The following is a 14,670-nucleotide window of genomic DNA, read 5'->3' as shown; positions in this document are numbered from 1 at the left end:
TTAAATTCACACATTTTCAGTTCAAACTCTCTTCCTTGCACCATAGAAATATGCACAATATATTCACAGATGCTCTGTCTCATTTTATCTCTGTCTTGCTCTCTTTCACACAGACCACCTCCACCCCACGCACTCATGCACACATGCACACATACACACATACACACACATACACATTCACCCAAACTCATGAATATTCATGCATACTCTGTATCTATGAGATCATGATGAAATTTTCTCTGGGCCAACTGTGCTCATGTGTATGTGCATGTTTGTGTGAGTATGGATGTCTTGATTGCTAAAGGATATTTCTGTCCTGTAAATAATTCTGCACCAACTAGAAGCAGCACACTTACTGGCAATTCTTCATAAATACAAACAAATGCACTCATCATCCCACACAGAGTTTCCTTCACAACATATACAATGTATACATTATGTTTTTATGCAGTAGGCATTAGTGTGACATACTGTAGCTGTGCTGTATGTTTTTCCATTATATTTTGCTCATGGTAGTATATAACAGTTTGGGTATAATAGAAGTGTGCTGAAACAGCAACCTCCCAATACTAGCCCAATTTCAAATGGTGTTTGTAAGATTGGTTCTGCTGTTGCTGCAGTTACACGTCAAGTCAAGTGAAGTTTATTTGTGTACCTCAAAATCACATACAGCGACTGTAGGCACACATCAAGAATGGTTCCCAGCCCATTCAAAGATCTCTGAATTATTAAATGAACAATCCTAAATTCTGCCAGCATCTAGTTGCTCTTGCTATGTTAGACAAATTCTGTATGGTGACATACATTTCTGACAGCAACAACGTCACTACACCAATGAAGGGTACTGTACTCTTTATTCAAGAATGAGGAAGGAAACTTAAATGCAAAACAAAGCGAAAAAAAAGTCAAGTAATTGCACATTTGATACAAAGAGTGGTAATTTTATCTACTGTTATTGTCACATTAAGTTAAAGCCAACTACAAAATTTGTAGTTGGCTTTAATGTTAGAGCCTATTTAAAGCTGTCATGTGTTCTTCATCTGTCTGTCTCTGTAAGATTTTATTTTTCCGAATGGTATAGAAAACTAGAGGAAGCTACTTGAGACAAATTTAATGGTAGCTTACTGGTAGCCAAACCTAATGATGTTTCTAAGTTACTCAGCTTTGTAAGCTTAGCTTAGCTACTTGACCTCAAATTTATTACAAAAAAAGTGCAAGACAAACTGTACAACAAAAATCAGACTGTATTAGATCTGGCGTCATTGTAATGAATTGTGACTTTTCAAAAATGTAGTCAGGTGAATACTTGTTCCTATCAATTTGGGGCAGTATATCAGAGGTTATCTACTTAATTCAAAAAAAAAAGAAGCATGGAACATTGTACACAAAGAGACAAACTGAGTCAAAAATATTAACAGTGGTGCTTTGTAACTTCATAATTTTAGACTGTGGCTGGAATGAGAGTCCCCCCTCTCATTCCAGCCAGATTCTAAAATTATGTCCCTCTAAATCACTGGAATCATCATTACAGGACTGGCATTATACTGTATGTTCCTAGTGATGGCAGTCATTTTTTGTATACCTGTTAGAAAACAATCCAGTTTGCAATGTAATTGCTCAGAGGTGGAAAAGATATTCCAACTATAAAAATAATAACAAATTAACAATACACTAAATATATGAAGTGAAAAGTCAAAAAGGAACATCTGTTGTAATGTGATCCAGCACCTTATATTAGGTTCCATTATACTGTATTATAAGGAGTACTTTAGTTTGTTTCTGCACTCAGGACCATAATGGCTCCAACAGAAAGGCAGGGAATTATGAAACCATAACATTCATATTTACACCTAAGGGTAATTTAAATTTCCCAGAGAGGATGGAGTATGTATGGGAGAGAAACCCAAATAAAGACAATTAGTTTCCACAAAGAAAGGGCAGTGTATTGAACCGGAATACTCTTGCTATTTATACCACAGCATGTAGCTATATTCTATTTCTGAAACTCAGGATAAAATGTGTTTTACTGATTTCACTTGTATCATGTTTTGGTCATAAAAGTAGGAGGTGAATATGGATAGAGAGTTGAAAGGAACATCTTATCATTTTAAGTAAGTAAGTTTTCTATTCTTATCTATTCTATTCATGCTGAATGCAAGATAATCTAAGCACCGTGTGTAATGTAGATAGTTGCTCATGTTTATATTTATATTACTGTAGGAATAAAGAGGCAGAATCATAGAATGAGAGAGACAGAGAGAAAAAAAGAGAAAGAGAGACAGGGAGGGAAGGGGGTGGGGAGTCACATTTACAGTGATATTGCCAAAAGTACTGCATTTCAAGTCATTTGATTGCATGACTGAATAATTGATAGAAAGCTATTAAGGCTGGTGTGAATGCCTCTAGGTGCCACCACCCCACCACCTTGCACACATATGAGCAGAGGCACTCAAGTAGAGGTTTTTTGCATGACATATGTGTGTGTGTGCATGTGTTGTTAGGGCTTTGGGGGTGAATAGTTGGGTATGTGTATGTTTCTGAGTTGGTGTGAACGTATTAGTAGCTTAGCTCCTCTTAGCCTTACTGACAGAGTGACAGAGACATTGCTAATCCAGCACTGACAAGTTGCCATTTCTGCCGCTTCTCTTTCTCCCCTCCCCATCCCCCTCTTTTCCTTCCCTAGACCCAAATTACAGTTCACTGCAAAGTGTGGTATGTTGTGCAACAATTCAGCACATTGTTGCATACATTTGAAAGGCACTGTTGTGCACAAAAAGGTAGGGCTAATTGGGGAAATTTCACAAGCATTATACACACTGGTAGGGTCCCAACCATTATACGAGTGAAGTAAATTTACATGTCTATTTTGCATTTTGGTTCTGTCATGTGATATCAGAAATACAAACTTTACTCGTTTCTGTGTTTGTTGTCACCACTGTAAAATGTTATGAAATAAAAATGAGATAACCTACTGTAATTAGTGACTGGTACCAATGCAACCCACCTGTACACTGGCTTACACCGTCAGACAACATACAATGCAAAATCCACTGGACTTGTATTAGAAGACATTTCAGTAATCAGTAAAAGTTGTATTTTCAGTTCTACTGAGTGGGAAAGTCCTTTGCATTCAATTTTAAAGTGTCAAATAAGGCTATATAGCAGCTTTACATAAAATGAAGAGAGATATGAAAGTAAAACTACAAAGGTTAGATGTCAAACATCAGCGTTGTCCTTATGATAGTAACTCCTCTTCACAGAGAAATGATGGTGTGACTCAGAACAGCAAAGGGAAATATGTTGTGACAATGCAGCATATAGCAATGATGTGAATTAGCAGCTGCTTCTTTTCCTTAAAGAGAACTGCCCCTTATGTACCATTTAATGGCAATCTTAAACCATCTTTCTACTCTTTGTAAATGGAGTATAGACTAGAGTAGATTAAAGGGCTGTTTAATGTCACCAGTTTAAAAGTCTTCATAGCTTACTGCGCTCCATGGCAAACACAATGTTAGTATTATGGAACAGGTTTTGCCTGAGCTCATTGCCAGTTTAAAAAATACTGAGATATTGTGTAGGTGCAAGTTTCTGAAGTCTGGCTACATACAAAATAACAAAATGTCTTTTTTGGTATTGTGAGTATTTGTGGAAATTCTTGCTGTTTCTCAGATGTCTGCTGATCAGATGTTGTTTTGTCTTTCAAAGTGTTCAGTTCTGGTATAAATCAAAAAACAGACCTTATATTGGATTTATGGATTGGTTGCATGAAACCTGCACAGTCCAGAAATGCCACGCTGTTGTTCCACAACTTGTTCTTCATAATACTGGCACTAGTTTCCACAGTTAAGTAGTCACAGCCTTAACCTCCACCTTGTTTTTGTTTTTTGACATCCACATATGTCAACCAGTGACCACCAGTCAGTATCCAATGTACCCAAACCAATCTACAACTATGTGGTGTTCAAGCAAAGATCCAATAAAGTCCTTGGCCTTGATTGCATTCTCTTTGTTTGATCTGGTTGGGAGCCTGCTGTTGTCAATATATCCTGTCCATTGTCATCACACATGAATATTGGCGAGAATATTTCCAGTGTGTGTCCTTGAACCTTGTTTACAGAGTCTCCCAAATCATTGCTGTTGACAGTGAGTCTGAGCACAGCTCCCTTAGCAGCTTCCCAGAGGTTGACGCTATGGTGATATAAACTTTCTGTGTTTCCAGTGATTGTAAGCAATTAACTGCCTTCTTTCTTTGTAGCTGTTGGTGGTATCTATCTTGTTTATCACTTGCGCTTGAATCACAAAGGAGTGCACATACCATGAACTGATAGTCCTCCAAGTTTAATACTGTGAATCCGCCCCCTCTCCCCAGGGAGGGTGGTAATGTTTGGGCCCTTCTGAGAGGTGTAAGTGCCTTCTCCTGTGCGTTAAGGGATGTTCCTCTTCTGGATGACTGACTCTGTGTTGCTTATCAGATCTACACCCGGCATGCATTCAGGTGGAGTGGCAAAGTTCAATCCCTTAACTAAATCACTGCTTCTGCCTGGGCAATTTCAGGTCACTGATGTCACTTGGCAGTCATATGAATAGCACAGTGGGAGGAGCAGGGAGTCACTGATGAAGCAGCTTTAATGAAAGGAGAAACATCTTTAACTCAAATCCAGTGTTATCTAGTGTTGGATAAAGTATACTAATCAATAATTCCAGAAATTTTAAATTCAAGGTATACATGTCTCTATGGCGTATATCTGTATTCATTGTATGCATGTGTGCATATATATATATGGTTATTGTAATGTTGCTGTAATTTAGTAATTTATTTGATATTTGATACATAGTCTTAATTAACAAAGCAGCTCAGGGCAGACAAATTAGAAAAGGTGCAACGTAATGTTATTTCTTCACCTCAGGCTTCAAGGACATGGTCACCCATGACCATTTTGTGATAAGAAGCGTGGTGCTAAGGCTGTGAGACTAGACCTTCTTTTACTTGTGGTCCCAGTGTAAAGTCGAGTTGCAAACTCTGGAATAGTCCAGACACGTTAAACTGTCAATATCTGGCTGACATCCAATAAAGAAAACCACAAAGGTTGCAGTTTGTGCAGTTGCATACCATAATAACTGACTTAATCTCAAATTCATATAGCTATGGTTTGGTTGACTATCACTTGCCTAATTACTCATCCAATAAAAACAGACATGGGCATTCAAGAGAAGTCATCTTTGTCATCACCTGTCAATCCTGTCAAGTCCAATATGCCATCACCTTTAGCTCCTGATTTGTCCCCCAACTACACAGAAATATATCTGTGTCTCTGCGTTTTACTAGATGTTCGGTCATCTTTATTGGTCACTCCTTTACTCTGGATCTCTGTTTCTGAGGAAGCTTGCGTACTGGCGACACAAAGTTTTGTAAATAGAGGCCAATGAGTGCTGTTGCGACTCACCAATATGGACTGGCAAAGTAAAACAATGAGCAATCAGCAGCGGAGGGCTGCATAAATCTGCAGATAAGGGGTGTGATTCTCAAGCAACCCTCTATATTACATGGAGTTATTTACATAAATTTGATGAAATCATTATCTACAATTGTTATTTTAAGTATAGAACAATAATGTATAGAATGATACGCTATCTATATATTATTTACTGCCGTTGTCATTTTAATACAAATTACATAAAACATATTTCTAAAGCAAACTGTGCAAATATTTGCATGTACTTTTACATGCAACGATACAGTACAATCTACTATATTTGCACCCACCTACACTATATGGGCGATATCTGTCTGTGGAAATGCATAAAATGAAACAGAGTTCTTTACAGTACGTACTGTAGTGTGACATAGCATACAGCACTATGTACACAGACCATCTGCACCTACCCCGGAATCCAAAAACAGACAACAGCATACAGTGCACTCCGCATCCACACTCCATATTTGCCTCTCTCCTACACACACCTTTGATCATAATATCGAGCATAAAATTAACTGCAAACACCTAGTCCTCAAAAGCATTCTTGGATTGCCTGCCTCATTCTCTTTCACATACACAATGACAAACGCATGCGCAGTCTGTCTGTCTTTCTGCCTCTCTCACAGACACACACACACAGAAATATTATATTAAGAGTTTTCTTCCAAAATTCTATATATTTTGTTTGAAGAAGCATTATATATAGGTCAGTATTTCTAAAATTTCTAAAATTAAGTGTCAAGTGTTTATTTATCTAATCATTCTAAATTCTGTTTTAATCATCCATTTTTATGTAGACATGTAGTTCAAATTGATGGATGGCATATTTTCATTTTAGAATAAAACTCTTCATATCCAGTCGAGCACATACACATATAGGTTTAGTTGTCTGTACCTCGGCAGATTGGAGCAGGAAAGTCCCACACAGCAGTGTTTCCGGCGTTGGTGATGCAAGTGAGCGTAGCATGGCCATCCAAGACGTAACCAGGAACACAGCTGTACCGCACACGATCTCCCACAGCAAAACGGCCGCCACCACTTAGCACTGCTTTGGGTGGAACACCAGGGTTTCCACAAGATGTGCTGTGAAGTTCTGCAGAGGGAAAGAGCGAAAGAGAAATGGACAAGTCTTAGGCTTGTTCAATGTCTTTTTGGGATTAATTCTATTAAAACATTTCACTATGCATTTCCCCTAACTCATCCATCACTTGACCAAATAATATACCCAGCTCTTGCACAGTAATGCATCTACTCCAGAGACTCATCTGGAGCATTTACAGCCTCAGTCCAAACACTGCAAAATACAGTTTCATAGTCAGAAATAGCTTGTGACATATTGTCACTGTTGGCTATTCTAAAATCTTACACCAAGCACACAATTAGCCTATATATAGATCCTTAAGCCTATATATATATATTTCTTTATAACACATATTGCAAAGCATGATGGTTGTAAAAGGACATTTTGACTGCATTCCCAGTCAAAGCAGACTCAGAACTCAGCCTCAGAGACAGCGAGAGAGGTAATGTAAAAATGTTTTATAGCTAATCACATTATTCCACCTAGATACATCTACAGTTCTGTGCCTATGACACATGTACAAGTGTGCAGATAAACATCCGCATACACAAGCACACACACACACACAACAGAGAGAGAGTGAGAAAAGGGGTATTAGAAGCCATAAACCAGGAAGTAGATGGGAGAACAGGGACCAACTCTGGTCTTATTGTTTGAGCTTGATTGATACAACTATGAAACTGTTCAGACAGATAGGGGGTTAGGGAGAAGGGGAGAGACAGACGAGGTGAGGGGGAGGAGGGAGCAGGGAGAGACAGGAAGAGGGGGAGGTAAAGAAAACGAGAGATGGAGGATGCCCAACATGACAGATAGAACTATGAAACTACTCAGACAGAAGGAGCTTTAGAGGGAAGAATAGAGAAAGTTAAAGGTGAAGAGAAAATGAGAGAAAGGATAGGAAGTTAAAGTAGCAGTGAGAAAGACCATGCTCAGTATGCTCCCAAATGAGAGGTGGCGTCAGAACTGCTCTTTTTTTTTTTTTAATTGTCACCAGAAACTCAGACAACCTTGCTGTGCTTCACTCCTTAAACTTCAAATATGTGCAATAATCTTCAAATAAAAAGCTAAGCGTACAACTGCAGGGGAATCCTCTCCATGCTAACGACAAAAATTTTTCACAAAGCAGGCAGAGGGTAGACAAGATTTGATGTCAGTAAATGAACTGTTAAATGATTCTTAGATTGGTTGGCTGATTGATTCATTTGTACAATGACTTTATTGTCATACCTTTCAATTATGCTTCCCTCCCTCTCTCTACTTCTGTACCTCCACTGCAGCCACGCTGCCGATGATTACTCAAAAGGGTCATGTGGATGTTCTGCATTTATTAGCATCTATCTTGAATGTGATGAGGTCCACTAGACTCATTGATTTTGAATTTGATTTCAAAACAGATATAACTAGAACATAAAGACCCTAATAACAGAATTAACTTTGCTTTAAAATTTGTTTCCTTTGCAGTCAAATAAAAACACCAAGCATCCCTTCAAGTGCTTTAATTAGTTGCTATAAAGTTTCTGTTTCAGGTTTTCTGTAAAGGGTGTATAACATCCTGGTGTTCACAAAGCATGAACAGCATATTCGAGAGAGGAAAATCGTTTTGCTAAAGACCCTGACCCCACCCCCCATCCTCCTTATCTCCACATAGACACACAGTTACAGAAATGCACACTGACAAGACACAGTTGGACACTAGCACACACACACACACACACACACACACAACAAGGGTAATCCATCACTGTGGCGACCTCCTGTGCTGTATTGTGTCTGGATGTCAGGTTGGCCTAGTGCTGTGACCTGTTGGCCTATTGATTTTGCCAGTCAGTGTGGCCCTACTCTGTGTCAGGATGTTTGTTACTCAGTATCCTATCAGACACACATTTCCTCTCACCAACACCCCCCCTACCCCCACCCCAAACAAACAAACACACACACACACACACACACACACACACACACACACACACACACACACACACACACACACACACACACACACACACACACACACAGAGCTAGTCTGTTGGTGATTCCAGGTGCTATCAGAAACACACAAACGGAGACTTTCCCTTCTTAGCCATTCCATTTTTAATTGGTGCCTTCCACCACATTTTCATGATACCCATCTTTGTTCTAACACTCATCGTTTTTACTGTTCCTCTGCCTCATTTTCCCTTTTTTATTTCTTTCTTCCTTCTTTTATCCATCTGTTTCTGCTTCTTTAGCCCTTTATTTTTATCTCTAATTCCCATGTTTTAATCTCTCCCCCCTCTTCCTTCAGTGTCTCCGTCTGTCTCACTCCACCCATCCCCTCCCTCCTGTTCCTCCATTCCCTCCTCCTCAACTAAAAACTTTGATGACATGCCAGCTCCTTGCCTCTCTCTCGCTCTCTCTCTCTTGTTCCATCCATACCACTATATCATCCCTTCTGTGCATCCCTTCATTCTTCCATTCTTTCTCTGCCTAGTTTATTGTGAACATCACATACTTTCATTACACTAGTTTATTCAGTAGCCAGCGGCTACACCACACTCCTTTCCATGGTTTATTGCTGCCTGCCCTCTCTTATTTATTCTCTCTTACCCTCACTTCTTCCTCCTCTCTATTCACTCTCTTTATCTATCTATCTCTGCCTCTCTTTCCCTATCTCTGTCTGTCCCCAGTTTACCATAACCATGATTTCAGTCTCAGTTGCTTCATTACAAGCTGCTGCTTTTATGGGCCATCTGTAGAACTATCTGCATTCGTCACAAGTGCGCGTGCACACACACACACACACACACACACACACACACATATATATATATATATATATACACACACACCCACCAACACTCATGCACACACACACCCACACACACACACACGTACACTTTGTCGAACACATACACAGAGTCGTGCCTCCATGACTTCAGAGGACAGTACATTGACTTACATACAATTGCTGAAGACTTACTCTAACCGTAACCATAACTACTACATGCTTAACCCTAACCCCTTTATATAATGGGAACTTGATCTTATGTGACTGTGTAAATGGATTTAGGTCCCAACAATATAAGTAAAACTTGAGCTACACACACAGACACACACACACACACACACACACATACGCACACACACACGCACACACACAAACACACACACAAACACCCCATCAACCATCACCACCCCAACCATTTACCTGGCTTTTATTTCTCCCTAGATAAGCAATTACAGTTGAGTCCAGGTACAGGGAGCACGAGACAGAGAGGGAAGAAGTGAGATGGGAGAAAAGAACTGAGTAGTGGGTAAAAAGCGAGAGCAAAGTGGTGGAAAAGAGAGAGAATGCTGCCATGCTTTAAGAGTTTTAAGTGAGACGGATGACACTGCAGATGGGAGGATTGGAGAGGGGGAGTGAAGGACAGCAAAGACAGAGAGAGAAAGAGAAAGAGAGACAGAGAAGAAGACAAAAATAAGAAAAGAGAGGCAAAGACAGAGAGGGATGATTCACTGAGTTTGGAGGTTTTACACCTCCGTCAGCAGTAACTTTTATAAAAGATGAACCAGGTTTTATACCGGAACAGAATAGATGCTGAATGCTTGAAAATAAAGCATAGAATTTGTTACAAGAAACCATGTACATGGATTTTCTATTTACTTTATCTGAAAAATTATTTTCAAAAGTTCATTTCAAGACATTTTCCATAAAAGATGTAAGGTTTATAAGAACTGTAACAGAACAGACGAATGAGTCCTGAGGTCTGTAACAAACAGATATGTGTTCTGGGGCACCTACATCTGTAGAAGGTTTCACTGGCTGTCAACTTAAGAGTCAGTTGCCTGTCAGTTTGATTTATTCAACACTTTGACCAACTCTTTTTATAGACTTGTGAAAAACTTGTGTCATAAAACATTTTTAGTCCGTTAAGTTAATGGAATTTTATGGTGTCAGTTGTGCATCATTTTTGTGGTCTCGTGGCCTCCTTCTGACAAAGCCATAGGCAAAAACACAGATTTAATTTCACAATGACCTCAGTCTGTTTACAATACTGTTACTGTTTAGATCCCACAGTGTCCATTCAATTTGTATGACCATTCTCCACGAATCTTCTCATGAACACTTGTCAATGTCTTTTTTTTTTTTTTAAATTCACTGTAATTTTTAGGGCATTACAAAAAAGTCAAATAGCAGTTGTCAACACTGTTAGTTACCTCTTGTCATAGTATTATACATCATTGTGGATAATTTTCTTTAGCATCTTAGGGTTTATTTTTGAAAGAGCATCATACAGATGTCATACAAGCAAATATCTGAAGTTAAATAGGTCCATTTCATTTCAGCTCAGTGCTCCAGTGTGCGTACAGAATATTTTAACTTGGCAAAACACAATTCACACTTTCTTGTTCACAGTGACTGATTAACATCACTGAATTAGGAGGCCTCTGGATTAGCTGAAACTGAATGTGAAGAAGAAAAATTATGGAAAATACATGGAAACTTGAGGTTTAAAGGGTTTTAGTGCAGTTTTGGAAACAATGTCTAGGTTAAAAAAATAAGCCATTTTGTGCCCATTTCAATCAACAATAATACATCCATATGTACAATTTTGACACAATTTTTCCCCCCAAACAAACCCTCCATTGTTAGAAAGTTGCTGCAGAGCTGTCAAGCAACTGTCATTCATATTAGGATTCAGGCGATTTCCTCAAATTCTAACTATGACAGCTCAACAATCAGGAGAAGGATAATATGGAATTATTCTACATGGCTGTGTTCTTTCAATATGAAAACATTAATGCCAAGATGAGATATCCACTATTTTAAAACTGTGACACCTTTTTATACAAAAGCATTAATAGCATAAAATGTAAAATGACAATAAACATTTTTTTTTAGGGATAATACTGGGCAAACATTGAGCAAAAAGAATGCCTGAAGGGAAAGAGATAAGTGCCAGGTTTATTTTCCCTGAAGTGGTTACATGATGCTCAAACTCATTTACACATCTGTAGATATTATTCAATGGTCAGACGATATTTCATACAACAGCTAAGAGACGGGGAACCAGAATCTATTTTAAACAAACAGTAAAGTGTGTTGGAACTACTTTATGCCTCAAGAGTATGATCGAGACAGACAAAAGGTGCCAACTGAAATGGTCAGTGCTTGATAAGAGTACTTATGGAAGAACACACTTCGCCCGTCAATGGTGGTAATAACACTAGCTCTTCAAGGCATTAAAACAGACCTCTACGCAAGGAGAGCACAGGCAAGATATGCAATAAAGCAGTACAACAAGCCCCCACGGTTCTGGCCTCCTTCAACCATCACCATCCGCAGTCCAATAAGTCCAACTTCAAATTAATATAACTAGAGTACTGCTTACATTGGCACAAAAATGTCTGAATTTTGAAGCCAGATTCAGCTCAAGGAAAATGGTTCTCATGATGGAGAAACAACATTTCTCTATTCATGAAGCAAGAAAGGCTCTCTTACTTGATCTAAAGAGGGTACTTGAGGAATTATGGTTACTTTTGTTCAGACCCAGGTCAACCATGAATGACTTATTTGATCATTTTAGTTTTTCATTTATTTTTTTCTTTTCAAAGGCTGTGATGCAAGTAAAGTTATATGCTTCTCAATAATGGAAATGCCTAATTTAGTGGAATAATAGAAATGCCTAAGTACCAAAAGCCGTACGCCTCTGCAGTATTTGTGTAAAGATATTTGCCATATTCCACCTCTGCAGATTACAGCAGTGAAACTATTAAGAGTTGTTGGCTTTATAGTGAGTTCCATTTCTGCACCAATCATCCACTTGAATTGTGATTACATGAACACTTAACATTCAAAGTTCCACAACTTTGCATTTTGGTAAAGCTGACAAATTCATGATGTCATCACAATTTGTCTGCTTTAATCATTTTGTCAAAATACATGGCTTGTCTTTGATCACCAAAATCTAATCAGTTTATCCTTGAGTCCAAGTGAAGGTTTGTGCCAAATGTGAAGAAATTCCATCAAGGTATTACTGAGATACCGTGTTCACAAGAATTGGAATGATGGACAGACAATCAAAAAACCTAATGCCTCTGGCCCTGTCTGTCGCACAGAGGCATAAAAAGGTCGTCCAATATCAACAGTTTGTCTGGGGTTAGGTGTATTTTGTCTTCTGTGACCCTGTACACAGAGTCAAGGACAAGAATGAACTTCACTAATAAACCACACATACACATGCATTAGACTTGCAATTCCCCTCAGAAACTGTTGATTGGAGACTGCTTGGTGATGATGTAATTATAAGTAATTATGATTAATTATGAAAACATTAATGGAGGGGAAATGGACTAAGTGGCAGCAGAAGGTGTGTGTGTCAGAGAGAGACAGAGGGATTCTGAGGGAGCGTTAAAGCAGGAAAAAGAGAGAGCTCCCAGATAGAGTAATGGCTGTTCAAAGCACTAGATCATTTGGCGGCTGTAAAGATCAGTTAATAAACACACACAACTGTGTTGCTAATGACTGTAGCATCTAGTGGAGATCAAACACTGTGGAGCCAAAGCAACAGACCAGTAGTGTCTTTCTAGGTTTATTACATGCCACAAAAAGCATGCACACGCACGCTCGTCTTATGTTACTTCTGAGGACACTTGTAGACACATATAAATGCCTAACACCAACCCCTTATCCTATCCCTGACCTAAACCTAATTCTAATCTGAGTCCTAATCCTCGAGGTAAAGGCAGTCCTGAGGATTGCCTTATTGCTCTGTGTGAGCAATAATTATCTGTATTCAATACAGTCATGAAGCAGCTTCAAGCAGCCCAGTGTACATTTTACGTGATCCTCTCTTCAGCCTAAACAGTCCAAAACCAGGACAGTATATTCTATATAGACATTACCTCACACAGAATTGTCAGAGGCAGAACTGTCTTACTTGGCAATTCAAAATGATCTATGATGATGTTAAATTACTGAGGCACATTACTGCCAAATTGGCATCAAAATACCCAGAAAATTTAGCTGTGAAAGGTAAAGTATGGAGCTAAATGTATTTGGATAGTATTTGCTAAATCTTGTTCAACCACAACAGCTTAGGCTCAAACTGATTATTTAGCCTTTGTCTACTTGTGATGACACTGGTCAAATATAAATCATTTTATGGACCACTGTGCATGCAAAAGTTATTTCATCAATAGAATTAATAAGTACATGCTCACATTGATGCAGTGAAGTGAATAGTATGGTCATTCTTGGAAATGCAGTTTAGTTAAGTATAAACTTTCATGATAGAAATACACAATTAGAGGCAGCCGGGTGAGGATGCAATTTAATGAGACTGGGTGAAACAAGTTATTCATTTTGAAGAAGACAATAACCCTGTGCAACACAATTACCTCATTTTTACAGATAGAAAATCCATCTAAGAACGTTAGTTGAAAAGATGTACTTTTCCAGCCTTGCAATTTCCCTGAATGTAATTGAATGAGCACATAATGATGGCAGTCTGACTGCTCACAAAGACACATGGGGATGTCAATTATAAGGCATTTACCTCCACTTCGCCGGTGTGTGTGCCACACTAGTGCCTGTGTACGTGTCACTGCATGTGTACAAACAAGGATGTGTGTGTGTGTGCGTGTGTGTGTGGTGTGTGTGTGTGTGTGTGTGTGTGTGTGTGTGTGTGTTTGTGTCTGTGTGTCCGTGCGAGTATAGCTCCTTGATGCAGTGATCAATGTTTCTCTGAGGCATGGTTCAATAAACCATTAGATTTTCCCCTAAAGACATCCTGCCAACAGAACTTCATTAGACCAACACACATACATACAAAAAAAAATACAAACAAAAACAAAAATAATACACACAGGGTTTTGTCAGGGTTTCTGTCTCAGCCCTGTTTATTGGCCTCCTGTTATACTCCACCTGCCCACCAGATGTCCCCAGACATTCTTCCCGTTTGCACATCCACCTGCTCACCTGTTTTCCGTTTCAAAATCAGTGGACCTACTATTTACACCACCCGTTTTTACCCAGTCAGTTGCCAGACTGTTAGCTAATGTCTGTGTGTTTCCATGTCTGCCTGTCCGTCTGTCTATCTACAAGCCTGGTCCTCATCATCACATCAGAGC

General features: G+C 39.0%; 1 protein-coding gene across 3 annotated transcripts in view; it reads right to left on the bottom strand.

Moving 5' to 3' along the window:
• csmd3b (CUB and Sushi multiple domains 3b) overlaps positions 1-14,670 on the bottom strand; it is a 333,374-nt gene that overhangs the window by 191,886 nt on the left and 126,818 nt on the right. For all 3 annotated transcript variants that reach the window (XM_056398790.1, XM_056398791.1, XM_056398792.1), the window contains exon 5: positions 6,373-6,570. In XM_056398790.1, coding sequence (XP_056254765.1) covers positions 6,373-6,570 — 198 coding nt within the window. The remainder of the gene's footprint in view (positions 1-6,372; positions 6,571-14,670) is intronic.

The sequence above is a fragment of the Seriola aureovittata genome, chromosome 16 (genome assembly GCF_021018895.1).
Source record: "Seriola aureovittata isolate HTS-2021-v1 ecotype China chromosome 16, ASM2101889v1, whole genome shotgun sequence".
NCBI lineage: Eukaryota > Metazoa > Chordata > Actinopteri > Carangiformes > Carangidae > Seriola > Seriola aureovittata.
This window is presented reverse-complemented; position numbering and strand designations above follow the sequence as displayed.